This window comes from Pangasianodon hypophthalmus, chromosome 2 (genome assembly GCF_027358585.1).
Source record: "Pangasianodon hypophthalmus isolate fPanHyp1 chromosome 2, fPanHyp1.pri, whole genome shotgun sequence".
In the NCBI taxonomy this organism is placed as follows: Eukaryota; Metazoa; Chordata; class Actinopteri; order Siluriformes; family Pangasiidae; genus Pangasianodon; species Pangasianodon hypophthalmus.
This window is the reverse complement of record NC_069711.1, coordinates 15,095,296-15,121,222: the sequence shown is the minus strand read 5'-3', so window position 1 is coordinate 15,121,222 and position 25,927 is coordinate 15,095,296. Positions and strand designations below refer to the sequence as shown.

Here is a 25,927-nt window from a genome sequence, read left to right as displayed (position 1 = left end):
TGGAGAACTGACAGACTTGTGCCACATACGAGGAAGATCAGATTTGGTCCACTTTTGGCTACAGTGCAAACACTGGCAATGTTATAGATTGGGTAGATAAAAGGCCTGAGAAAACAGAAGGGTTAGATGAGTGAGTTGAAGTAAGTTCAACAGCAGGGAGTGTACTGACTGTTCGGGGAAAGAAAAATCCAGGTGCTACCATAGAAAAGGTTCAGTCACCATGATTAAGATGTTTATATGGAGGAATAATAGAAAATATGCAAAATTACAAGAATTGTGGACAAGAGCTGTGGCTGCAGGGTAGTGCAGCGGGTAGAGCTGCTGCCTCAGAGCTCCAGGGTCCCGGGCTTGGGTGGCTGTCTGTGTGGAATTTCTGTGTGTGTTCTCTCTGTGTCTGCATAGGTTTGGTAGGTGGTTAGTAGGTAGATTTGTAGTACTACTGAAAAGAAGTATAATAGCGAAGATTAATGACGAATTAAAGATGAGCGCTGTAAAAGTGTGTGAATGTGTTTGTGCAGGATGGAAAGGAAATGGTCTGTAGTCCCTTCCTGGGTATGTTTCTGCCTCTTGCCTAGTGTTCCCGGGATAGGCCCCGGATCTACCAAAACCCTGAACAGGATAAAGTGGCCACTGAAAGTGAGTGAGTACACAAGAGCTCTTCCATGTGCTGTATCATGATTACTTTTTGATAGTGGATAGGCAGTGTTTTTTTTTCCTGGTCTCCCTGACTAGGGTGTACCAGTGGAAGATACATAAAGGTGTGAGCTTTTACTATTAAGCTAATACTATTGTAATGAAAGGATTGCCTGTTGAAAAGAATGGTATTACATTATTTAAAAAAAAAACATGCAAAGGTGACACACACTGGTGATGACTGACTTTGTCAACAGTGATAACACTGATAGGTAGGCAAGGCACGGAAAGTGGAAATTTCTGTGCCAGGTACATAGAAATGCACACAAAGATTAGATTATGCTGAAGAACTAAACAAACAGCATCATATCGAACCACTTATACACCTGCGCAGAACAAAATGGCTCAATATGAGTCACCATGTGATACATTATTTTTATCCTGATGGGAGTAGTCTCTTCCAGGATGAAAATATCCACATCCACAGAGCTCAGGGCTCACTGAGTGGTTTAATGAGTATGAACATGCTATAAGTCATACACTATGGCCTTCACAGTCACCAGATCTCAAACCAAATAAAGACTTATGGGAGAAGTTGGACCGATATGTTAGACAGCACTCTGCAGCACCATCATCATAACACCAACTGAGGGAATACCTTTTGGAAGAACAGTATTCATCCCTCCAGTACAGTTCTAGAGATGTGTAGAATCTATGCCAAGGCACATGGAATATATTCTGAGGACCTATGGTAGCTCAACATCTTGCTAAAATTCTTTTAAATTTCTTTTTTTTGAACTTACAAATTTTACTTAAGTGGAAATTTTGACGTTACTTTCCATTAATTTTTTTGAAGTGTGTGGAGTTTTGCATGTTCTTCCCATGTTTCCGTGGGTTCTCCAGTTTCCTCCAACTGTCCAAAAACATGCAAGTAGGTGAATTGGCTATGCTAAATTGGAGTGAATATGTGTGCATGGCGCCCTTGATGGACTGGTGTCCCATCTATTCTTCTGTCTTCTGCTCAGTGTTCCCAGGATAGTCTCAGGATCCACCGCGACCCTGACCAGGCTCACTTACTGAAAATGAATGCATGATGAGATTTTTCCCTGGTGGCATCATCTAGCAAGAAAAGTAAAATGAAACGCCGAAAGTAGATGATTTTGGTTTGGTTCCATCTCAGTTTGGCTTCCTTGCTCACCTTGTAGTCTGAAATGTGAGTCAAAGCAACAGCTTTAATTTTGATCAAAGCCACAGCTTTGATTTCCTGACTCCAAAGTAGAAAGCTTCTTTCATGATGTTACTATGGCAATCATGATGGCTCCTGCCTCCAGTGGTACATCTTCATTCCCTCCTCTCATCCTTGTGTTTCTCTTCCATCCCTGCTTATTGCTGCCATCTTGCCTTTGCCTTGGCTTTCTTCTCAGCAATGTTTTCTTGAACTGTGTGTCGGTTGGTGTTATGTAAGCCCCTATCTGTAGGCCAAATGTGACCAGTGCACTAGTGTGAGCTCAATGATACAAACTAATTAGAACAAATTTACCAAACAGTCCATTTTATTCAAACCATGCCTCAGCTTACTGATTTAAGATAGCACATTGAATTGACCAAAGTGTGTGTGTGTGTGTGTGTGTGTGTGTTTGTGTGTGTGCGTTGACACATTTTCTTGAAGTTCCTGGAAGGCCTGATTAATAGGTTCATGGGGAGACGGATGTAGAGGTGGAGGAGAATGAGAACACACACATGCACACACTTACCGAAAGTCTCTGTTTCAGCCTATTTCAGTGTTCTGGATGTCTGGACAGCACCTCAAAACATTTACCCCTGACCTGTACATTTCCTACTGGTCTTTGTCTCAAAAGCATCAGGCTCATTCACCCAAAGGTGATTACATCAATAGAGAGGGGGACGCTGGGGAAACAAGACAGAGAAAGAGAGAGAGAAAGAAATAAGGAAAAAGAGAAAGACCATTCACTTCTGTGAATGGGTATGACGCAAATTCTTGGCTGTTTTTGTGGCCCTGACTGACCTCTGACCAACAATGTCTCTGTATCTCCATGCTTTCTACACCAGTTAGACACATAGTTCTGCCAGATTCGAACCCCTAAAGCCTTTCACACAATGCTACTGTTAAAACTAGTTGGATTCATTATTATATTATAAATTGTCTTAATATAAACACATCTTTAAAATAGTTGATCAAGATGTATGTTTAGTAGTACTCATATATGACATGTCTCCACACTGTACATGACATTAGCGCACAAATCATGTTTATAAGTTTCCCTTAAGAACTATTACATATTAAATGTTAAGGATAGATTAAATATATCCATTTGAATATAAATATAGAAATAAAAATTGTGAATATATAGAGACAAAAGCAAAAAGTAGTAGCAAGTATCAATATGAGAAAAATATTATACACCATTTTTAAGATTCAGGCGCACCAAGAGAGTAATATTAGTTTTTGTTGAGTTTTTAAACATTACGTATTGTAGAACATGCAGAACATTAAACCTGCAGATTTTTTTATTTCCTGGTTTGGTGCTGTTGGCCATTTCTCCTCTCCCAGTGCAGGCTTGTTTGGTACAGTGTTACTAATTGCATTTAACTCAAGACATCTGTTCCCATTTGATTCCGTACCACTGAAATCTAATACATTTTTAGGAGAATAGTTAACTTCTTTGTATTAAATCAAAGTTGCATTAAGGTGCACAATGGGTAGCCAGTGCTCCTAACGTCCTATTAATGACCGTGCAGATAGTGGCATTTAGCCAGTGACATTGCAATGGGGCCATTTGTTCAAAATTTGCCTAAAAGTGTAGTGTGAGCAGGACCTGCTGGTACTGCACCTCCTGCTATAAAAATGCAGATGTATCATATTATTATGTGCATCTAATTTATACTGTTAAATTAATCCACTCTTTGAAAGTATAGACTTTAGTTTGCTCACAAACACCCTCATGTAAATCCTTAACGGAATCATTGACAGTAAGTTAACTGTGCTTTACTATATGTTATTCAGTGGCTTCTCAAGTTACATAAATATTACATATTATAATAAATATTATTATAAATATTATCCTGGCTTTATTACATTATACATGAAATATTACATTATACTTCAGATACATGAGAAATGTGACAGGATATTTAATTCCTGCTTGAAAGGCAGTATCTTCTTGTAATTTAGTAATAATCAGAAAGACTGCTGGGACATTTATTTATTTATTTATTTAGCTTAGCTGTTCTGGTTTTCAAGCTTCCTGTTGTCATAGTCTAACCCGAGGCTATGGAACCTGTTTTTTTACGACTGTACTCTGTTTGGACAGATGGCTGGATTGTTTGATGCACACACAAACACTCAAACGAGAGCTCCTTAGTCGTATGGCCAAATTCAATTTTACAGCCTATTACGCCACCCAGTGGTAAACTTTATTATTTAATTAAAGGGGCTTTTTTACACGTGGGATTGTTGAAAGTCATTGAGCAGAAAGGGAGGCTATGATTTCCTTCACTGGCATGTTTATGATCATCTATTGACAGAGTGTTTTTTATTTTTTTCTAAACCACTTTAAATAGCCAAAAGGTTACTAACGTATTTAGTTATCAGATAGCTAGTAGACAATCACAATGAATTATATCTGAAGTATAATAACTCGCCCAACACTGATATCCTGCACTGAGCACACATACTGTACACTAACATGCTATTTACACACCACCTCATAAGAATGTGTCTGGTTTAATCTCACTCCATACGCACCATATGGTGTATGTATATCAGTGTTTGTCTATGCACTTTGTAAAATCTGATCTGTCTCTGTATATGTATATTCATATGCTACTGTTCAATGTTTGCATGTTAATTTGTGACACTTAAGTTGTACGTTACCAACCACACCAGTAGGAATTATGATGCATGTCTGTGCATCTATGATCACTGACTGTATTAGCGAATAAAGTGTGTTCCGATTCTGATGAAAGCACTTAAATGCAAAAACATCATGGTGCTTTCTTTAACCAAGAGTGGAAAAGAGGACCTCCTCCTGCCGAAACCCGGGATCGAACCAGGGACCTTTAGATCTTCAGTCTAACGCTCTCCCAACTGAGCTATTTCGGCGTGGCAATTGCTGCAGCTATTTCAATATAAGCAAATTGCAACCAATTCATTTCCGTGTGAATGTATAATATGTAGGATTATATAGGATTTAAAGAGTACTGAATTTGTGTAAGGTTATTTGTAGTAATGAATCGAAGGGAAATTATCCGTTATTCGGTAGTGGAGTTTCTACATTACACCAAAAGAGGGCGGAATTTTCTAACACGTGAATTTTAGTTGTGTTGCAACAACTCTAACGCTTTCATTTACAAAAAGACAGACGTTTACTATTCCGATTAAACTCCATAACCACTGTACAAGGCAACAGTGTCTCAGTGTGCCTTTGATTCTAAAGTATGTTATTAAAATTATAGGACGCTGGTTAGCATTGCAGCTCCAGGATCCAGAGCTATGGTTACTATCTGTGAGGAGTAATGTTTTCTCCAGGTTCTCCAGTTTCCTTCCACCTTTGAAAAACATGCCGGTAGATGGATTGGCTACTCTTTCTGTATCCGACTTAACTCAGAAGTCGGAGCAATCGAGCTACAAAGTGGGGAAAAACCATGGACGCCTCTGTGTTTGTCTTGTTGGCAACACTCTATGTATTTACCGCCTCAAAACAACAAACTGTATCGCCTATATAACATAATTATATGTAATTATATAATTATAATAATTATCAGTACGTTGACTGATCCAAAGCAAATACTATTAAATACAGTTTAACACAAGTTAAGTCAAGAAGTGTTACTTTGTTTACTGTTGATGCTGTGAGCAGCCATGTTGATTTGACGTCACATGAACATGGACATGAGGGCTTCCTGATTTTCTGGTGTTTTTTCCTAGTCAGAGGTTGGAAATTCACAGTGGAGTCACAAGTTTTAGTTAAACACAGCATCTAAACTGTCCCAAGGTACGAATGAGTATGTGACGGTGTGTGCATGGTGCCCTGCAATGGACTATCATCCCATCCAGGGTGTATTCCTGCCTCACTCCCAGTATTTCCGGGCTAGACTCTGGATCCACCGCAACTCTAATCAGGATAAAGCAGTTACTGAAGACGAATGAATGATATATTGGATTAGGAACTTGGTAGGCCTTTTATATTTTAATGTTGTCATGGAGTTTTAAATCAGTAACTTGAGCCTGTAGGAGGAAGCTGCAAATACGACAGAAATTAGCAATGAGTCTGATGTTACATTATGCCCCTGAGAAACCTGTACGTGTGGTTTTACAGGCCTGTGCCATTACATCAGGTTTTGTGTGTGTGTGTTTGTATCTCCCTGGTGGTGCAGCCTACACACTGCTTTCATGCTATCTTACTGGAAACACAGACCGATATCCCACATAGTCAAACTCATAAATGCTTGAGTTTTACAGGGAAAGAAAGTGGAAATGTTTAATATCTGTGAATTGCTGTTTTGTTGTTTTTTCCATTAGGATGTACTGAGTTGAAAATTTCTTTATCTATCAACAAACATACTGTATGAAGATAGATAATTATACAAAAGGCTACAAAGAATAACATCTCAACTAAATGAAACTGTGAAATTTATTGATACACATTTTAAACATACATAAAACAGCACAATGACATTATTGTACAATAATTACAACATTACAGAACATGCAGTGCATGGTCAAAGGATGTGCATCCGATTCAACACAAACAGTGTATGTGTTGAAAAAGAAACTTCATAAATACCCGACAAGATTATACTGTGATCCTGTAGAGCTTGTGTCACTGACACTTAATAATGGAAAATAAAACCTCCCTCTGATCTTCTTATCTCCATATGGACTCCAAAGAAACCAGCTAATGTGTGATCAGTCTGGGGAGGTCTGCAGCGGCCTCATGGGAATTTTTTTCGATGGTGTCAGAGCTGTTCAGCCATTTTATTATTTTGCTCAGGAACAAATGAGGCCCCATTCAGTTTATCTTCATAATATATTCTCATTGAAAGCTAAAAGAACGCTAATCTAGTCTTTTGTACCAATTATCATATATAATTATCATATATAGGCCACGTATAACATTTAGAACATAACTATACAAAGTTTGGATTCATTGAACTTTATCCATAGATGATATTCACTGAGCCCACTGGAAAGATCACAATGTTCCACACAGTTTATGTTAAAAGGGCATGTGAGGTATTCTGCATGTAGAGTTTAATATTCGACTCACTTATGGACATGCCTAGTTTTGTGTTTTCTGATATTGACTCTGTAAACATGGTACTGTCTTTATAGACTTACCACATACTACACTGTGGCTATAAACATTTACGTATGTACAGTGATTAGCATCTACTATACACTTACTGATTCATAATAAAGTTATAAATAAATATGCTAATGCACCTCCCTTGTGTTTTTACTTGCTAGCATGTACACCAACCCTCAGAAATGCACACTGACTAAAACTGGACTGATACACTAACATGAACCCAGCATTAGCCAGGGTGAACATCTTCATTTTGAGGTTTCAGTATTTCATTAACAGCCAAAAATAAATCAGCAGAGGAACTTATCATCTCCGAAGCAGGAGTCAGACTTTCCTTTGCAGAACAGTCATTTTCTTTGCAGAACTAATTAGTGATAGAGAAATGTGGTATTTAGGAACACTTTCATTCTCTGTGGAATGTCCATGTGGAAAATAAAAAGCACATTCAAAACCACAGTACTCTTGTGAGGAGATATAAGGCATGGTCCGGAATGTATTTGCCCTTGTATCAGAGAATGCTTTCACATGCATCTAAATGAGAAAGTATAGTTATTGTACATTTAGTATACTGTAAGCTGCTATTGAAGATTAGTGCCTTGGTGAGTACTCTCAAAGAGCAAGTTTACCATTATGTAAACATGGACTTAAGTCCACACTGTTCTGCTAGGCTATGAGCATTTAAAGTCCATATCTAACTCAGTGTGAACAAATGTGTAGGTGTATAAGAAAAGGCTAGGGTCGAGTCTAGATAACTGAGCGCTTGAGCTTTTGCATCAGCCCTCTCCTCATGCTCTCCTCATGGTTCGCTGGTGATAGTAAAATTTCCTAAACAACAGTTGCTAAGGAGGCCCAGAGGTGGCTTCTGTGTCTTATCTCTAACAAGAATGCTAGTTAACAAACAAATGAGCTGCTTAATTGGCACACCTGTGCCATTCTCCATTTGACTTCAAGTTGCAAATATTGCAGATTAGCTTATTACTGACTATCATATAATTCTGTAAATTATCTTATGATATGCACAGTTATGCCTAAAGAAAATTCATATTGCACAATTACATTTTGTATATTACATAAATAAATAACATAAATTATATTACATATATTACATAAAAAAACAAACAAACAAACATACAAACAAATAAATAAATAGGTCCTGGTGTTTGCACCAAAAATGTATACTACAAATTAAAACAAGTTTAAAATAGATCTTTCAGTAATACCCCAGCTTATCGTTATCACTTTCACATTAAAAACAATGCTCTAAATATGAGTAAAAGGGTAAATAAGTGAACATTGTTAACATTGTAAATCAGCACACAACTTGCAAAGAATACACGTTAAAACATTTTTTAGCTCACTGATTATTATGAGTCCATTGATTGTGTTCATCATGACCTCTTTATTAATTTGGACAGCACACTTCAAACTCTGCCTAATAAGGCCACAACACAATATCTTTTCTTGATGTGCTGTCATACTGGACGAATATGCAAACCAAAGGTCTTGCTGCTTGATTTCAAAGTGGTTCTGTTAGACACCGATCTGTAGCATCACTGCCTTCTAAACGAATCTTACGTCCCTGTCGTGGCTCTACCCAGGAATTGTGAATGACAGTTCCGCCTGGGGAAGGGTCCACTTGCAGCAAGGACACCACCCGCTTCTTTACTTTGGCCCTGAGAGCCCGGCGGAGCTTCTGCCTTGTGAAGGCATACAGCAGTGGATGAGATATGGTGGTGCCATAGGCCATGGCCAAGAACCAAAGCCGCACTCGAACAAGAGCATCGCTGGGACCTAGAGTCAGGATGAGAATGTTTGCCACAGATATTGGTGCCCAGCAGCCTAAGAAGCTGCAGATAATAATGAGGGACATCCTGAAGACCCGCCGCTGACGCTCTCGCCGATCTCTGTGCCGCCTTACGGCTCTGCGAAGAGCAATGATAGCTGAAACTGAAGCCTGAACACCTACTGCTGGAGCAGGCGCAGTCGCGGTGCTGGCACTAACCAGCGGGGTGGAGGACAGAGGTGGAGGTGAGGTGGCTGTAGGGGTTGGAACTGGAGAGGTGATGAGTGGAGGATGTGTCAGTTGCTTAGTCTGGTTTGTTGTTTGGGCTCCTCCTTCAATATCCGCTGAGCCCCCCTTTTTTTTCCGTCTCCTCTGGCGCCCTCTACAGGTTGCTCCACTTCGACGCTGACTCCTCCTCATATGCGATCCAATACGAATGTTGAGTGCTCGAAGAATTCTTGAGTAGGTGAAGAGCATAACTACTACTGTGACAAAGAAAATGGGCACCTGCAGTAGGATGTGGTAGTACATTCCGAGGGTTGTGTAATAACCTTTTCCTCCCACACACAGTAGTGTCCTGTTACGCCAAGCCGGTGCCAAGGAGCTGCTAGCCAACCCATCCTCTGGCTCTGATGAGAAAAAGTCCACCTCTATGAAGGGGATGAAGAAAACTGCAAGAGACACGGCCCATACAGCAGCCAACAGAAGCGCTGCCCATCGAGGAGTGAGGAACCGGTTAGCAGGCCGCACAGAGATGTCATAGCGATCCAAACTGATCACTAGCACATTAATGGCTGTGGAGATGCTCGCAAAGGTGACACAGGCTTCATGGAAGCAGCAGATAAGTTCCAGGTTGCGACCCGTTGGCAGCAGCACCACAACAATTGTTAACGGCAGACAAAGCACACACACAACAATGTCCAGGACGTGTAGGTTGACTGTTACCATGTTACTCACAGAATCGACCAGGTTGGACTGGGAGCAGTAAAGCACTAGCACTGTCAAGTTACTGCTAAAGCCCAGAACCAGCTCCAGTAAGAGAAAGCAGGTAAGTGACACCTGAAAACCGACTGGATAAGGCATGTACCACCCTGTATCGACACTTTCTCCCATTGGCCCCTCCACACTGGTGATGCTCGCCAGCGTTCCAGCCCCATCACTGGTCTCCAGCTGGAGCTGCTGAGTGTAACTCTCTGTCCCCATCTTGTCTGGGTGCTGACCTCATGCACTTTGACAAGTCCTGTCGCCCCTTAGGCAGGACCATGACTACTGGCCCACATCATAATGGGATCTCGTTGCCAGAGCACCATGCAGTCAACAAGGAAGGGGAAGGGAGTTCTAGAATAATAAGACACAAGAGATTTAGGCAGATAAAGCACATCATTTGCAGACAATGAGCAGCTATGCAGAGTTAACCCTGATCTCATCCATGAAGGATGAGATGAGAAAAAAAATCCTTAATTAATGTAATTCTTGTATTTTATAGTAAGAAGTCTGATTAGCAGTTTTGTTTCCTGTCTGTACAAGAACTGCTGCTCTGTCAGGATGTAATCTTCACACTAGCAATCTATTCTCTCTGGGTCTCTCTCTATTCTTGCCTTGGTTATCAAAGAAAGATTTGTGCTGATGTTAGTGAGCACATGTGCTGCCTTACTACTGCATCAATGAATTACTCTGAATGCACATACTTGCTAAGATATCCATCAATTTTGGTATTTTGTATTTTCTGTAGAGATGATATAGTGTTCATGCCTTGCAGTGCTACACTAACATTACTCCAGCTGCTACATATGGCCCTGCCATACAAACTGCCACACACCTACGGTATAATGAGCAGCAGATGTTGTAGCTTATGGAGGAGGTTGCCATGTATGGCCACAGAACCTGCTGAACTTTCACACATGCAGCCTCTAAATGCAGAGACAAGCTGAAAGATGCAAAGAATATGAAATATGTCAATGAAACGTGATGTGCTTTGGGATACTGAAGCACTGCATTGCATAAATTAATAAATATACAATGTAATGTCACAGACCAAGACTGTTTAATAGCTATATTAATATGAAAATTGTGCCTTTGGCATATTTATTAGCTTGAAATGAACATTTCAATTTTACTTCTTTGACGCTGCAGTCCAAAAACTACTAATAATAGTACCTAAAAGCAGAAGGCTGCTGTCCAGCACTAAAAGTACAAACAATAACAGTGATATGGTTTAAAGCACAATATATGCCATCATTGAGGGCATATAAATATATCCACACCTTCAGGCCTGTATCATGTAGATAAAGTAAGATGATACATTTTAGCAGTAAATTAAGTAATTATTTCCCCCTACATTTTAGAGAACTGCTTCATTTTTTAAAAATGTTTGGAACTTTTCACAAATTTACATAAATAAATTTATGTTGTTAAAAAAGCTCAGCATCACACACAAATTATATTATTTACAGCTAAGAACAAACTGGTATTTACTTTAAAATGCTTTAATTGTTCAGAAATAGTATTCATTGTAGTAAATATGAGGCAGCAGGTGAACGTAACATTCCATGTGTGAATAAAATGTCTCATTTGATCCAATGACACAAAGTTGCTGAAAGATTCAGTAAACAGCAGCTACACTGTTTCTTAGATCATTACTGTTGTTTCATTTAGAGAGCCTACCTAAATTACATCATATGAACCACATACAGTCACTTGCCCCAGCTTCAAACTAATATTTTGTACTTATGTATGCATGAACCAAAATAAACATTTTCTCAGACTGATAGCCTACTATTCACTCCTATTATCGTTGCCATAGCAACAGGGCTAGGGGGTGATCTTAACAGGACGCCAGATGTGGCCGAATGTCGCTGATGTGTTCTGCTTTTATTGGTTGTATCATATTACCAAAGTATCATTGCATGGCTAAAAAAGGATTAAAAACAGTTTAACTGTGGTCGCCTCAGGACAAGAAAAAATAAGTATTCCTTTCTTCAGATATAGCAGGACACAGCAAATGAGTCAGGCACAATAATAATGGTACAAATGGCCAGGATAATGGAGAAGTAATATAGGGGTATATAGGAAATGTGAGGGGAAAGACTGCTTGCTGAGTGATATGGTTTTTCCTCTCTTTTGGTCCCTTATTCCCTCTTTTCCCCTCTTCTCCTCTGTGTGTCTCTCTCCCTCTGTTCCTTATTCCCATTTTCCCTGTATCCTTTTCTCTTCCAGCCCCTATCCATTTCTCCCCCTCTCTGTCTCCTTTCCTCTCATCACCCCTTGATCCTCTCCTCTCTCCCAGCTTGTAGTGCAGATTTTCAAGCTGGCTGAGAGCGTGAGTGGACTGCCTGATGTTTGCTGTGTCAGAGATGAGGACACAGAGACAATAACTGACAAGCAAAAGGGCCCGGTGTTTTGTTTTCGCTCTCCTCTTATTCTGCAGCCAATGACAAAGCACATTTGATGGGTTAAGTGTAGAGATCTCCATTATTGATGCCTTCTGACAGCAGAATTGGCTTTGTGATTCTTGGTCTCAAAACAGGACAATATGAAGGAAAGTGGGGGGAGAAAGGGGGGCTTAGAGACATAGTGAGGATGATGGGCTGGCAATCTCATTTTACAGGTAAACATGTCGCTCCAGGAGTAAAAACACTGCTGTGTTTTTCTCACTCAGACTGAAGGCACAGAGCTCCCAAAGGCCATACTCTCTCCCCCTCCTTAATCTGTTCTGTTGTGATAAAGCAGCATTATTGTCAGTGCCACTGTGTAGGTCAAACCCAAATCGAGCCGGCCAACATACTCCTGGCCATCTAGAAAAAGATACAATTTGATACCGCACAAGCCAAAGATGGGCCAGAGGGAGAGTGGTTAAGTGTGGAAATAGCAAGGTTAATTGCAAAGAGGGTGTGTATATTAGACAAATCATAGCTTAGGGGCAGGACCTACCACAAACCTCAACTGGTAAAACACTCAGGCTTGTAATGTAGGGTTGTGCATTTACTCGAATAAAGCAACTAAAAGAAAGGACTCAGAGAAGAAGAGGTGAAGTTAGGGAGGTGCTTTCTGAGCAATAGCAGAACACAGGACTGCTCCCAGAACTGAGATATATGTGTCTTTAGTTCTCAAGATTACACTGGAACAATGTCAGAAAACTGTTTACACATCGTCTAATTTGTGGCTACAGCCTCAAGCTCTGTTTTCTGTCAGAAGTTTAAGGTATAAATTGCTGGCAGTTTTATTCTGCACGGTGCTCACGAAAGAGAGATTAGAGAAAAGTGGGCATTGATTTTCTGATGGCTGAAAGATCTTGGGGCTGTGTCTGTGACTAAGACAGAATCCAATTTAAGCTTCCTTTGACCCCCACCTAGTCTAGAGCCAATCAGTGACCACAAATTAGTACATATAAAAGGTAACAGAAAATGATGTGTGCAACTAGAGTGCTACATATATGCAGCTATTTGTAAGACACACTGAGGTCCTACTTTAAAGATTTCAGTCTCTTGGTGCTTGTCTTAGTTACAACTAAAATGTCTACCTTGTTATTGATCGTGGCTTAGTGTTCCTGCATAAACAGCCAAAACACCATTTTCTTTCAGTATTTAAAACTGTTCTTTGTCTAAAATGTTCATGTGTTGCATAAATTTGCTCTTTAAAAATAAGAGGAATAATAGGAAGTTTTTTATCCTTTTCCTTGTGCTCTGTTTTCCCATCTGACAGTACTCACATACAGTACATTAGTCACACTAAAGCCATTGGATAAGAGATGTAGAGTTATACACACTACATAACACTGCTTAACTTGTGTTAAATGTAACCTCAAAATAAAATCATATAAAATAAATACATAGCTGTGGGAGAGGTGTCATTGTCCTTATTTTGGGCACTACAATTGAGCTTACTTTGGACACTGCACTCACTTAATTTGTATGTCCTTGATTATTCCTATGATTTGATGTCTTTTACTTCCTCTTTCTGTGAGTCAAGCTATTAAACTCTATCAGTGGGCATGAGTATATAATTGCTTAGTATCTAAACTTAAAATCTCACTAAAGCCTCTAAACACTTTATTAATTCTGACAAAGCCAAGCCTCTTCCCAGCAACAGGAAACTGGATATACAGGAACTGTGCTGTCGATTGTGGGCTTGTTGATAAGGCTGCTGCGGTGTGTGTGTGTGTGTGTGTGTGTGAGGCCCAGGTGGTGTTCCAGCTAACACACACTTCCTAATGAAGTCCCCTGGTACGGCGGTACACTACAGGCCAAACAGAAACACATACATACAAAAGCAAACTGCAATTTTTATAAGTTTTAAAAAGTGCCTTACAGTTAATTTGCCAACAACCAACACAGCACATGTTTATTGACATCTAGTCAAGGTGACGTCAAGTGTTTAGTTCACACAGATACTCAATATCTCATCAATCGAATCCTATTGCACAGTGTGGTAAGAACGGATTTAGAAAGAAGATATTATGCCATACCAGTAACACACCTGCTGAAATTTCATGAATGGACTGCTCAGATATGTCAGGCTGTTATTAAAGCAAAAGATGAATTTTGATAAATATAGAATTTAAGCAAAAAAAGAAGAAGAATCTGTTGTATACTACTGCTGCAGATATTGAGTGAAACAGGTTATCCTATGTTACTATCTGTTATCCTATTTTGCTTTAAGTTAGTGTTACTTCCAAATTTTGGCCTGTAGTGTAAGAGGGTCTAGCACTGTTTTAATCCTTCGTCCCATTCCTAGTACAATGGTTTCACTGCAGGAGGCTAGTCATAAGTCTCGTCATAACCACCGACAGAATCAATCCCATAATCTATTTCACTTCAGGCAGTCATGTTAAAAGTCCAAGACTCTATTACACCAATGACTAAAGCCTCTAGTGAAAGGCTAAATATCCTTCTCACATATGTAGTACAGGGGCATGTGTGTTGTGTTTTATATCACACAAATTGCAAGGTAAAAATACAATGCAACTCCCTGAGATACATTCCCTATTTCTGTGCTGTTGTATCAGGACACTGAAGAGTCTTTTACTCACTGCATACAAAACATCACTTACTAAGAGCACGAATGCATTACACTCAAATTACAAGCAAAATACTCACTTTACTTCTCTATGTTTTTTTTTTTTTTAAATGACATCCTTTTTGACCTACTGTGAGTTTGTCTCCTCATAAAAGAATGACCTCCCTCCTTTCAAACTGCCTGAGAGAGCTGATCATACTGACACACTGTGTTTTTCGATGCCTATTTTGTTCACTTAACCAGATGGTGAGAGAGCTGCAGACGTGTCTAAAGCAGTCTTTAGACACGTGTGAATTAAAAAGTAGCATTGCAACCTCAGCTTCCAGGAAGGCACAGTCTCATTAAAGCTTTCTTAGAATTCCAAATCGTTTTCCTCACACACATTCTTCACAATTAAGATCCACTGACTGCAAAAGAGCATGACAAAATAGAAAGCAATTTTCTTGATTTACTCCTGAGTGTAATGACATTTTAATTAAGAAACAGATGTACATTCATTACAATATGACAAAATGTGTCATGTTTTCAAATTAGAGATAGAATACTGGTAAAGCTTGCAGACTGCTGCATTCTTAACATGTTTTCTACAACGCTTCACAATTTCCATTGTGCATGCAGGGGCAACTGAATGATAGAATAATAAAGAGTGATAAAGAGTAAGAGATAAATATATAAAAAAAATGTAAGTACAGTGTTATGCTGAACTCATCTGCCCTCTGCTCCTCCACATGCCTCCTACTCATAAATCTCTCCCAGAAAGAGAGAGAAAGAGAGATAGAGATGGCAGCCCACACAGACGAGTAGGCACAATATTTCATTACAGCTGAAACTATCCGCCATAAAACGTGACACCACTCTGCTACAAAATAACAACACCATAAAACACTAGGTGTTGATGAAGACAGGCAGTCCAGTATATCATATTTCTAATTATGTGCTTTGCCTTAATGACTGCTACAACCAAATAAAATGTCTCACAGTTCATCACTGTGCAAACTATAAAGCATCAACCCAATGTGTATCCAGAACCAATTATAGAAACATCACCATAAACATCACCAATTATAGAAACATCACCATAAACCACAACAGCATAATTCTGTATGCTAGTCTCCTGCTCCTCTTTCATCAGTGACACTCAGATGACTGCTCTCGCAACAACTTGTGTTCTGGTGGCGCTGCCCCTGTAGTCGTATCTGCTATGACACACTATATCACCCTAATGAATTATTAAGGTCAGCATTCATTGTCAAACCATGTGACATGTAGACAGGGCTGTGTAACACTCTGAATGGATTTTACGTATGAGTTAGTTTCACAGCTAGGAAGAATGAATTTCTGGACATATTGAGAAAGCGTATTGTGTGGCTCAGATCAAATGCATGGCAGATGGCTGATTGCACTCAATTTACTTTCAAGGGAGAGACTGCTATTTTTGGTGTATTGGATAAAACTAGACAAAATATTTTTACCCTAAGTCTTAACATTTTTCCATGAATAATACCATTTATTTCTTCTACAGTGAATAGTGATATGAACTCATCCCTTCACACTATGCCATACTGCTGATCCCTTTGGCGATGTCTTGTGATGGTCAATAAAGCATGGCTATTAATACATTTAAAATCCATACACTTCTCCTACTGGGTGAAGCCCACAGATAAGATCTGACATTCCGATTTGCCAGTAATGGCCCCTTTTTCGAACAGAAATAACCGTTCGATGAGACACGCACCCTTGAAAGCATAGGTGCATTCTAACCATTTCAAGCCATCTCTGGTCACATTTACAGAGTGTAGTATAAACTTACACACAGTGTGGCTGGGAATGGTCATGACCTTTTCATCCACAGTGTGAAAAACAGAAAACCCAATTACACATGTCTGTGCTGACTGTGTACAGATTAATGCACTGAGAAAAGTGCATGCTGAAGAAACCTGTTTTTCTTTTCTTTCCATTGCAGTAAAGGCCACTAATCATTGTAGTGTATTACTATACTATACTATACATATTCATTATTTACCTGAGGAAGATTACATACAGTAAACAGTGAGCAGAACATGATTAGTGACAGATGACCTGCAGATGCTCATTGTAAAAGAAGGAAAATGTCCTTCGGTTCCACATGGGAAATAATCTACATAGTTTGTTCTAAACTACCACTCAACAACTTTATATAATTATTAGAGATGGCACAAAACCACGTTTTCTTTTCTAATACCAATACTGAAACCTCGATATCAGCCGATATCGTTACCCATCCAATATGTCTTCTTTAAAAATGACTAAGCTTTAAAATGAGTTTTAAACTGAAGCACTTAAAAAATACAGGAAAAAAACACAAAAATAAAACACATAGCTAAAAACATGACTTACACAAACCTGCAACTTTCACACAAAAATCATTTACATTGCATGTATATATATATATATATATATATATATATATATATATATATATATATATATAAATTAATCCGAACAATAATACACTCAAGTCTGTTTACATATAAACATTTACAGTTAAAAAAAAAACTCTTTTCCAAACCCAATTCCAGTCTTTTCCATTTGTTACAGGATCAAATTCATTCTTTTTTCTCTTATATCTGATGCACCATTTTCTGCTGGTGTTGGCCTGAAACCAATACTGAGTATCAGATTGGTGCCATCTCTAATAATTACAAAGCTAAATGTCAAAGTGGAGACTAAATGAATCTTTCAAATGCCCATTTCAACACATGCACTCATACTCTGCCAGAAAACATTCAGAGAAGAGAAAAATGTGTATAAAGATATTGAGGCAGTAGGTTTTCTTACACGAATGTTCTGTTAAAAAGATGTGCATCAGATTACCACAGCACACACTGAAGAACCCATCAACACAGGTAAGAGGCTTGATGTCTTTTCTCCTGCTTTCAGATTATTGAACATCTGACAAGCCACTAGCTGTTTACACAGAGACATATCATCATTATCATCAACACACACACACACACACACAATAAGCTGCAAGGAGGAACAGAGCAGCCAAATATGTGTCTCTATTTAGAAAGAACATTTCAGATCATAGCCTTTGGTTAAAACATTCAAATATTTTTGACTACTGATATGCACCAGCGAGTATTATGTAACGACAAATTTATAGCCAATGATTTGGTAGGAAGTAAACAAACTTTAAGCATTTCAGGTCAGCTCATATTGGTGGAATATTCTCTGTAGACCTAACCACAACTTCAGATGATGCAGAAATGGATCTCCAGCTTTGTAGATCTTTTATACACATTAATAATATAACACTAAGCTTTTATGCAATTTAGAATAGTAAATAGCTGGAGTGCAAAAGCAGAGAGTCAGAGCAAGAGAAAAGGATAGACAGAGATAAAGGGAGTCTTGGACATGGAGCCATTTGGCTGAAATGATGAAGTTTCTTATCTAGAGAAAGAGCCAATTAGAACACAATTAATCTAATTCATCTCCTGGCAACGGAGTGAGTGAGGTAGCGAGGAAGAAAGAAGGATGAGAAGACAGTTTAATGGTAATAGATGTCTCTGTCTGTCAAGAGGTTAACTTCCATTCATATTGGAAGCACACAAGCAAGCAACCATGTCATTGAGATTCCACTCCTCTCTCAAATATGCTTTTCACCTCATCATCTTCTGCACAACCCTTTCCCTTTCCTCCACTGCATATATCATGTCATCTGGTGCTTGCCCATTCTGACTTTCCTTCTGCAACTATGAGGTACTTTTGCTCTTCTCTCCTTGTCTGATTTGCCCTTACACTCCCTAGAACTTTACACCATCTCACATTATCTCTCCTTCTTTGAGGTAGAGAAGGGATCTCTGCCTTCATCTCACAATACCCTTGTCACACAAGTAAAACTGGAGGGAAGTTATATATTCCTCTTTGCAGCAAGAGAACAGAGAACAAGCAAGTTGTAAAATATTGATGCAGTGTGAATCCTGGGATCCATCTAAGATAAGACATGCAACCGAAATACAGAGGAATATACAGTATAATGTGTATATTTTATATGGAATGCATCACATTCTTGTGTGAGAGAATTCAGCAGTTAAAAAATGCCATTATCATTGCATGTTAAAATTCCAAACATGTCTGTCCAGTCTTTACACCCAGGATATTTTTTCACTCTTGTTAACTTTTCACTTGACTCATGCTTGTAGTTTTTCTTGGCAAGTCTTTAGAGGGCCAGGAAACTAAATCTCAGGGGATTCTGGGAAGGATACAGGATCTCCGGGTTGAGAAACTATGCATCTGTGGTCTCTATAGTCACACGTTAAAGCCCCTGGCTATGTAAATGCCATTTATAGTGTCAGATGTATATAATCATGTGTTTATGTGTGCTTCTTTGGATAGTATCTGGTTAAGATGTCATAGATGGTAACGTTAGTTTTCTTTTTCTCCTTGAATCAAACTTGTGATTTAATAATTTAATAATCAGACTCATACACTGCATCCTTGCTTCTAAGTCACACCGTAAATTGAACCTCTTTAATTTCCAAACATTAAGCCTTATTAACCCCACACTACACTGAAAGGAGGGCTGGGTGATATGATGATATAATATTGATGTTGTGATAAATCATGTAACAATACCCTTTTCTGAGATATTGGATATTTTCTGAAATATTGGATATTGTGATTATCTGTTACAATTTTTTATGTTTTTAAAATATTTTTTTAATAAAAAAACATGTAAATAACATTTTGTACAGTAAATCTTTTACCTTTTAAACGGTAAAATATTACAATTTTACAGTTTTTGATTTTTGTTAAATATTTTAATTCCTTTTTATATATAAAATCAAATTTTTCGAAGTAAAATATTAAAATCTAATGTTTTAATAGACATTAAATAAAGTATAATCGAACATTTTTAAAAATGCAGCACTACTATATTTATGCTCCTACTACCACTATAATTCTTTACAAGCCTATATATCATGATACATATTATGTATCATAGAAATGCCTTCAGGAATTGTGATATATTTTGTGATATATTTTTTATTTTTTTGTGATATATTGCTCACACCTAATGGAAACCAATGCTAAATTAAACTGATTCATCTATTCTTGTGCTATGGGAATGAGAAGCATGAGAACTGGAAGTGTGCCATCATCAATGTGTCCTAGCACTTGGGCATTTAAAGCAAATAATAGATGTGCAAAAATAAATGAATGAATGAATAAAAGATCAACTGCAAAACCCTCATTTGCTGACTGAAAATCAATGAAGTGATTAAAGATTACATTTTCATCACATTGTCCCTGGGTTAAACAAGAACTTCTCGTTAGTTTTGCAATATTCTAAGCTTTATAAGCTTCCAACACGCTTGTCATGCACTGTTTGCTGTATCTGTTGATCTGGCTGAACACATCACTGCGCACAAATCATGCAGATACAACAAGCTATTGACTGAGCAGACTCCAAACAGACACTACAGTGTACATATGCGCTGTGATCAAACACCAGGTAGCCATGTAAATAAAAAAAAAAGGTAAAATAAAAACTAAAGACAGCTCTTTTCCCGGGGTTTAAAATAATGTACTATGGATTTGCTCACAGTGCACTGACAAATGCGAACAGACACAAAAACCAGACAATCACAACCATGCAATTTCCCACATATTATCTATAAATATCTATTATGCACGTGTAAGGGGGGAAATGCATGTGTGCATGTGTAATCCGCAGTGGTATGCCGTGGTGGTGACACAGAGATGTTTGCAACTATCCATAACTTACCTCGCGAGCCCAGGAGCGGACGATCTCCGCTACATTCCCGGACAGGTGGCTCTCTGCGCGCCGTAAACCTAAGGCGTTAGATTTAATATATCGTTAAAAAAACGCATCATAGTGTGCCACATGGCAAGTTTAATAGCTCATCATATTATAACAGTCCGATGGGACAGCGTGGCATTTCGCGTGCAAGTGTGCGCTGCATGGCGGGCCAGCAGGAGGCTGCAGGTACGTGCTGTAGGACCATCAGACTCTTAAGCACATGCACACTGCGGCGGGAGTAGCAGCGCGCGCGCACCGGCTCTGGAACGCGGACTGTGTGTGCGCGCCGACCAATAGCGAGACGGCTGCAGGCACGAGGAGGAGGGAGGGGCCGCCGGAGTGACACAGGCTGCCTTCACGTGCTGGCCGAATTGCCGTACATGCAGATTACGAGCCAATTAAGCCAATCTTTTAAAATGACTACTTGTTCATTATTACTATATGAGATGGCATATATAACAGTGTCCAATAACAAGTGTTCGGCAGTTCAGATTATATGACGAAAATCCTTTAATGATAGACCTGATTAAAGAAAATTACTACGTTCTGCTTACGTCATCAATCAGCACATCAGCAGAAAATGGAGTCACGTAAACAAACAATCCTCAAAGTAAGCTTGGTGTAATAAGGATAATTTTCTTTCCACAAGCATGTTTGTTTAATAAGTTTTGCCAACACCATACTTATAGCGGCGTCATGCCATCTACCTATTGGTCACTTGTAGATGAGTGTGGTAGCAGTGCTCACGCTCTGAAATTTTAATAAGACATGTCTGACACTTTGTCGTCAGCCATCTTTGCTCACGATAGCACAGACCAGGTGCCAGTGAGCATGTCACATTAAATGTTCTAAGACCGCTGATTGCAGCTCACGACCAAGAATTCTTTTACGCTGGGAGATTTTCATGTGTGTCAAAAGTGTAAAACTCCAAAATTTATGTGGCAGCACGTAAGTCTGCGGCCAGCATTTCAAAGAATCTGACTACTCAAAACCCGCTGGCCATTACTAGCTGTGAGCTTAGCAAGCTATCTTAATTGTTCAACACCTCCTACAGTCATCCATTAAATCTTGTTAGCATAGAGATACTGTCGAGAGTTGTCTTCCCAGGCTAGCCAGCGAATGTTAACCAGGCAGGAACAAAACCGCCACAATCAAATGGCAGAAGAGTCTATAGAAATAGGTTTTGCTCAGGAAGAAAAGAAATTGAGGGAACACTGATGATGACTGATCGAGAATAAATATAGTGGAAAACAACAATAGGTGGTTATTAGTATATGTACATTTTTTAATTGCTTTATTACGCATGACCTGTGATGTTTCCTATTGCTTATTCATAGAACATTACATTTGTTGTTTACTTTAGACTAACAAGAAACTTTTGCTGTTTTGGTTGGTTGTATAGGTCTTGAAATGATCACGTGACATTGTATTAATACTTGGTAATATCCTTACCAATAGGATAATTATTAGCCTAATTATCATTGTTAATTCATTTTTTATATGTTCTATTTCTACGTCTACTTTGTATTGTTGTGCTAAGTCTGGTATTGTCTGGCAATAAAAACATAAGAGTGCAGTCTTTAGTCACTCGAATAGACGAGTCATGTCATAATTATAAACTTCCACAGTGCGAAAGGAATCAGCTCTTGAATGCAGCACCACATTCCCGAGCGCGAGACCTAGGAGGAGGAGGAGCTAGACCACGCGCACAAGGTCATCCGAGACACCTCAAGGGTGGATGTGTCTGAGGATTCTTCACTGCTGAAATATCCCAATCACCCGTCCCGTTATTGCTTAAAGCCAGGCTTGTGAAGTATGATTGCACATAGAACCATCTGTAATGTGTGTAAATGTCCCAGGTTTTATTGACAGGCATTATGGCTGCTCAAGTGTCCCTGTGGCATGGCTTCTCATAAATCTGTCCAGTAGGAGGCTACGAACTGTTTTATTATTTAGTTTAGTAAACTGTTTGCTTTTGTTATTCTGCATGAAAGTGTTATTAGCGTGTGCATATAATTACTGTTCCGCTTATAATTATTATCTTTATAATTACTGTTATATTAAAATAACAGTTACCCATGTGTTTATAAAAAGTTGTTTTCTTGGTTCACCCAAAACAAATTTGTCACTCCTGTTTGAATTCATCCATTCATCTTCAACAGCAGCTTTATCCTGGTCAGGGTTGTGGTGGATCCGGAGCTTATCCCGGGAACACTGGGTATGAGGCGGGAATACACCCTGGATGGAACACCAGCCCATTTCAGGCCACCATGCACACACATTCACACACTTATTCACACCTAGGGGCAACTTAGTGTAGTCTGTCCACCTACATGCATGTTTTTGGGAGGTGACAGGAAACCGGAGAACCCAGAGAAAACCCAGGATAAAGAACAGGATAAAGACAACACGCAAAACTCGGCACAGTAAGTATGATGAAATCGGGACCGAACTGGGGACTATGGAACTGTGTCACTGCTGATAATGGTTATTTTAGGGCTACCACCAATATTATTCCTGTTATGGTGCTGCCATGGCTGAAAGTGAAAAGTGATTAGGTTCTGATTTCTTCTTCCTTGCCATTTTAATATGAAATTTCTTGGTTTTGCTCTTTGAGCTCTGGGTCATTTTGGCTCACAACCTATCATGGCATTTGAATATGATTCTATTCTGTGAGAATAAGTGTTATTAAATGACAAGTTCTATTAAGGCTATCCACAATCCTATTAATGAAAATGCAGAGAAACACGTTTGGACTGGATGGAATTGGGTGGCAATCTGTCTGCCACATTTCATTTACGCTAGTTCGCCTCTCGGCAGCACTACAAACTGAATTCCTCATGTAGCATTACACAGCCCATTGAGAGGTTTGTCAAGGCTCAAATACATAGGCTCTGACAAGATGTGTGTGTTTGCGTATGTTAAACTGCTTGTCAAAAGTCTGGGGACACTTAGCTTTTCAAAATGTCCTTAATAAATGAGCAGTGCATATACCTGCCCTCCCGAATTATTGGCACCCTTCATTCAAAATGAGCAAAAATTATATGTAAAAAATAAATAGGCTTTAACTTATAATAATAAAATTTTTCCACTAAACAATAGGAGAAACAACAGGGTACATGTATCTTTGTTCTGACAAAATTCTCATTCTCATTAGAACAATTAAAAAATATATATTTTCTCAAAAATATATATTGTATGTGCTAAAACTATTGACAGTTAGTCATGCCTTTAAGCATGTCCTGTTTCCCTGGGGTATAAATATGAGGTTGTACACATGTAAAATTCCTTTGTCATCTATTACAATGTGAACTTTCAACACAAAGTAGACAACTGTTTTTTTAACTACTTAAATCAGATAATGGGTATAAAAATACATAAGCATTTAAAAATAACATTAAGCCTAATTAGGGTCATATCAAAACTTTCATATGCCTGAAACAGTTGGAAATCTGCATTTTTTTAAATTAGAGGAAGCTGGTTGGAAGTGTTGCAAGAAGCATTTCCTGAGAGCATCTCACAACATGCCACTCCTGAGCTTCACTAAGTGTCATTAGAACTATGGCCTCCTGTATTGCAGTCAGATGACACAAAAATTACATTTTTGGTCATGCATATCATCAGCATGTTTAGTGACAATAGCAGACTGCATAGAAAGAAAAGCACCTGATACTCACTGTAAAATATGAGGATTGATCATTGCTTTGGGGCTGTTTTGTGGCTGGTGGTTCAGGGGCTCTTGTGAAGATTGATGGCATAATGAATTCTGCTAATTACCGGGATATTTCAGCACAAAACCTGGCTGCTTTGTGTTGGAAGGTCTTGGTACACATGCACACAAGCCCAAGAAGGTATCCAGGTGATTCTCACTGCCCCTGATTATTATTCAGTGTTCATAGATCCATAGTTAATAGAAATGCATATGTAACGAGCAGAATATTTGGTTTATTCAGGGTTACAAGCTAATCATATAAACCTCACAAAATATAGGCTACAGAAAGAAGGGAGTAGTCTTAAAATAAAAAGGTGATTGTGTATAAGAAGGTGCATTAAGCAATGCTTATAGGCAACAATACTGTTAAACAAATAATAATAAAACAAAAACAAGCAAAATTGCTATACATTTTCTTTTTAAGAAAACATTTTAATATTTATACATTTTAAGCAAGATCTATGTATATTAGGGAAACATTGTCAAGGAACAAGCAGATACAAAAAAGACCCCTATGCAATTCATGCAGACTTAATACAACATAGAGTATCTGGCTCATGGATTTTTAAATAATGATTGAAGCAGAACTATGAAACCTATACAGTGACGATATTTTGTGGCCATTCATTTTGCACAGAGAAACACATCAGATATTCTGTAAATGCAGTATTGTCAAAATATAATTAGGCTCCATTGCCAATCCATGTCTAAATGTCTAAAAACCTGGACACACCACTGACATGTGCAAGGACAAAATTATATGGTTAAAAAAAGCATGCCTGCTCCTGGAGCACAAATATCCTGCTATTGCGCACACCTGGCTTGGAAATTTTGGTGATTTCAGACCTTGATTAGCTGGCTCATGTGCTACAGGGTGTTTGGGACCTGGGCACTTCTATGCTGTAGAATAACTGTAGAGCAGCTGCCTGAACTAGAGAGAAATCTTGCATTAGTGAATTTGAGAATTGGGACACCACAAGCATTAATATATTTTCATCTGCTTTAGATGCTTCAGCTCCAGTAAACAGGAACATTAAGTAAGTCATGATGTGTCTCACAGTCTTTTGATCTCGCTCATCTAGTCTGGTCGCCAGTTCGGCACTAACGAACTGACCATTTAGTGGTGAGGCTGTGGTTGGAGTGTTGTGCTAGTGAATGGGCATGATTTGGAAAGGACATTGAGTGGTATGGAGTGGTGGGAGCAGGATCCAAATGCGTCATCCACTGTCCTCTCTGTGAAAGGGATCATTTCCGTCCCCTCCACTTTACTCCCTCCAGCTGTGCCTTTCTACACTCTCTCTCTCATCCTCTCCTTCTTTCCTTCTATGTCTCGATATTTCTTCTCTCCTCGTTTATCTCTGTTTCTCATGCCCTCCCTCTTCCCCTCCTCCCTTCCTAAATCTGGTAATACTCTCATGTTCTCTCTCTCTCTCTCTCTCTCTCTCTCTCTCTCTTTCTTTCTCTCTCTCTCTCTCTCTCTCTTTTTTCCCTGTTTGTCTCTATACCGCCAGGCCTTTTCTTGCACTTTCCCTCAGAGGCAATTACAGGCTGATGTGGGATTAGGGAAAGCACCCGTTCGTTGGCCAATTACAGCCCAGGCCAGTTAGACAAGCATGTCATCCCCTTCCCTCCTCATTCTCCCCTCTCCA

At 39.0% G+C, this 25,927-nt stretch overlaps 1 protein-coding gene and 1 non-coding gene across 3 annotated transcripts; both read right to left on the bottom strand.

Annotated features, from left to right (window-relative positions):
- Nucleotides 1-1,454: 1,454 nt before the first annotated feature.
- On the bottom strand, nt 1,455-25,878 carry LOC113547608 (G-protein coupled receptor 22-like). 2 transcript variants are annotated; one of them, XM_026948136.3, is made up of 2 exons: nt 24,244-25,878; nt 1,455-10,083 (listed from the first exon to the last, which is right to left on the bottom strand). In XM_026948136.3, the coding sequence occupies exon 2, from the start codon at nt 9,946-9,948 to the stop codon at nt 8,479-8,481; it is 1,470 nt and encodes a 489-aa protein (XP_026803937.1). In that variant the 5' UTR covers nt 9,949-10,083; nt 24,244-25,878; the 3' UTR covers nt 1,455-8,478. The 2 variants fall into 2 exon arrangements, with proteins under 2 accessions (XP_026803937.1, XP_034166300.1); XM_034310409.2 differs by lacking the exon at nt 24,244-25,878 and adding an exon at nt 20,531-20,819.
- Nucleotides 4,684-4,756, bottom strand: trnaf-gaa (transfer RNA phenylalanine (anticodon GAA)). Its single transcript has one exon. It is a non-coding gene; the product is annotated as a tRNA-Phe (tRNA).
- Nucleotides 25,879-25,927: the final 49 nt, after the last annotated feature.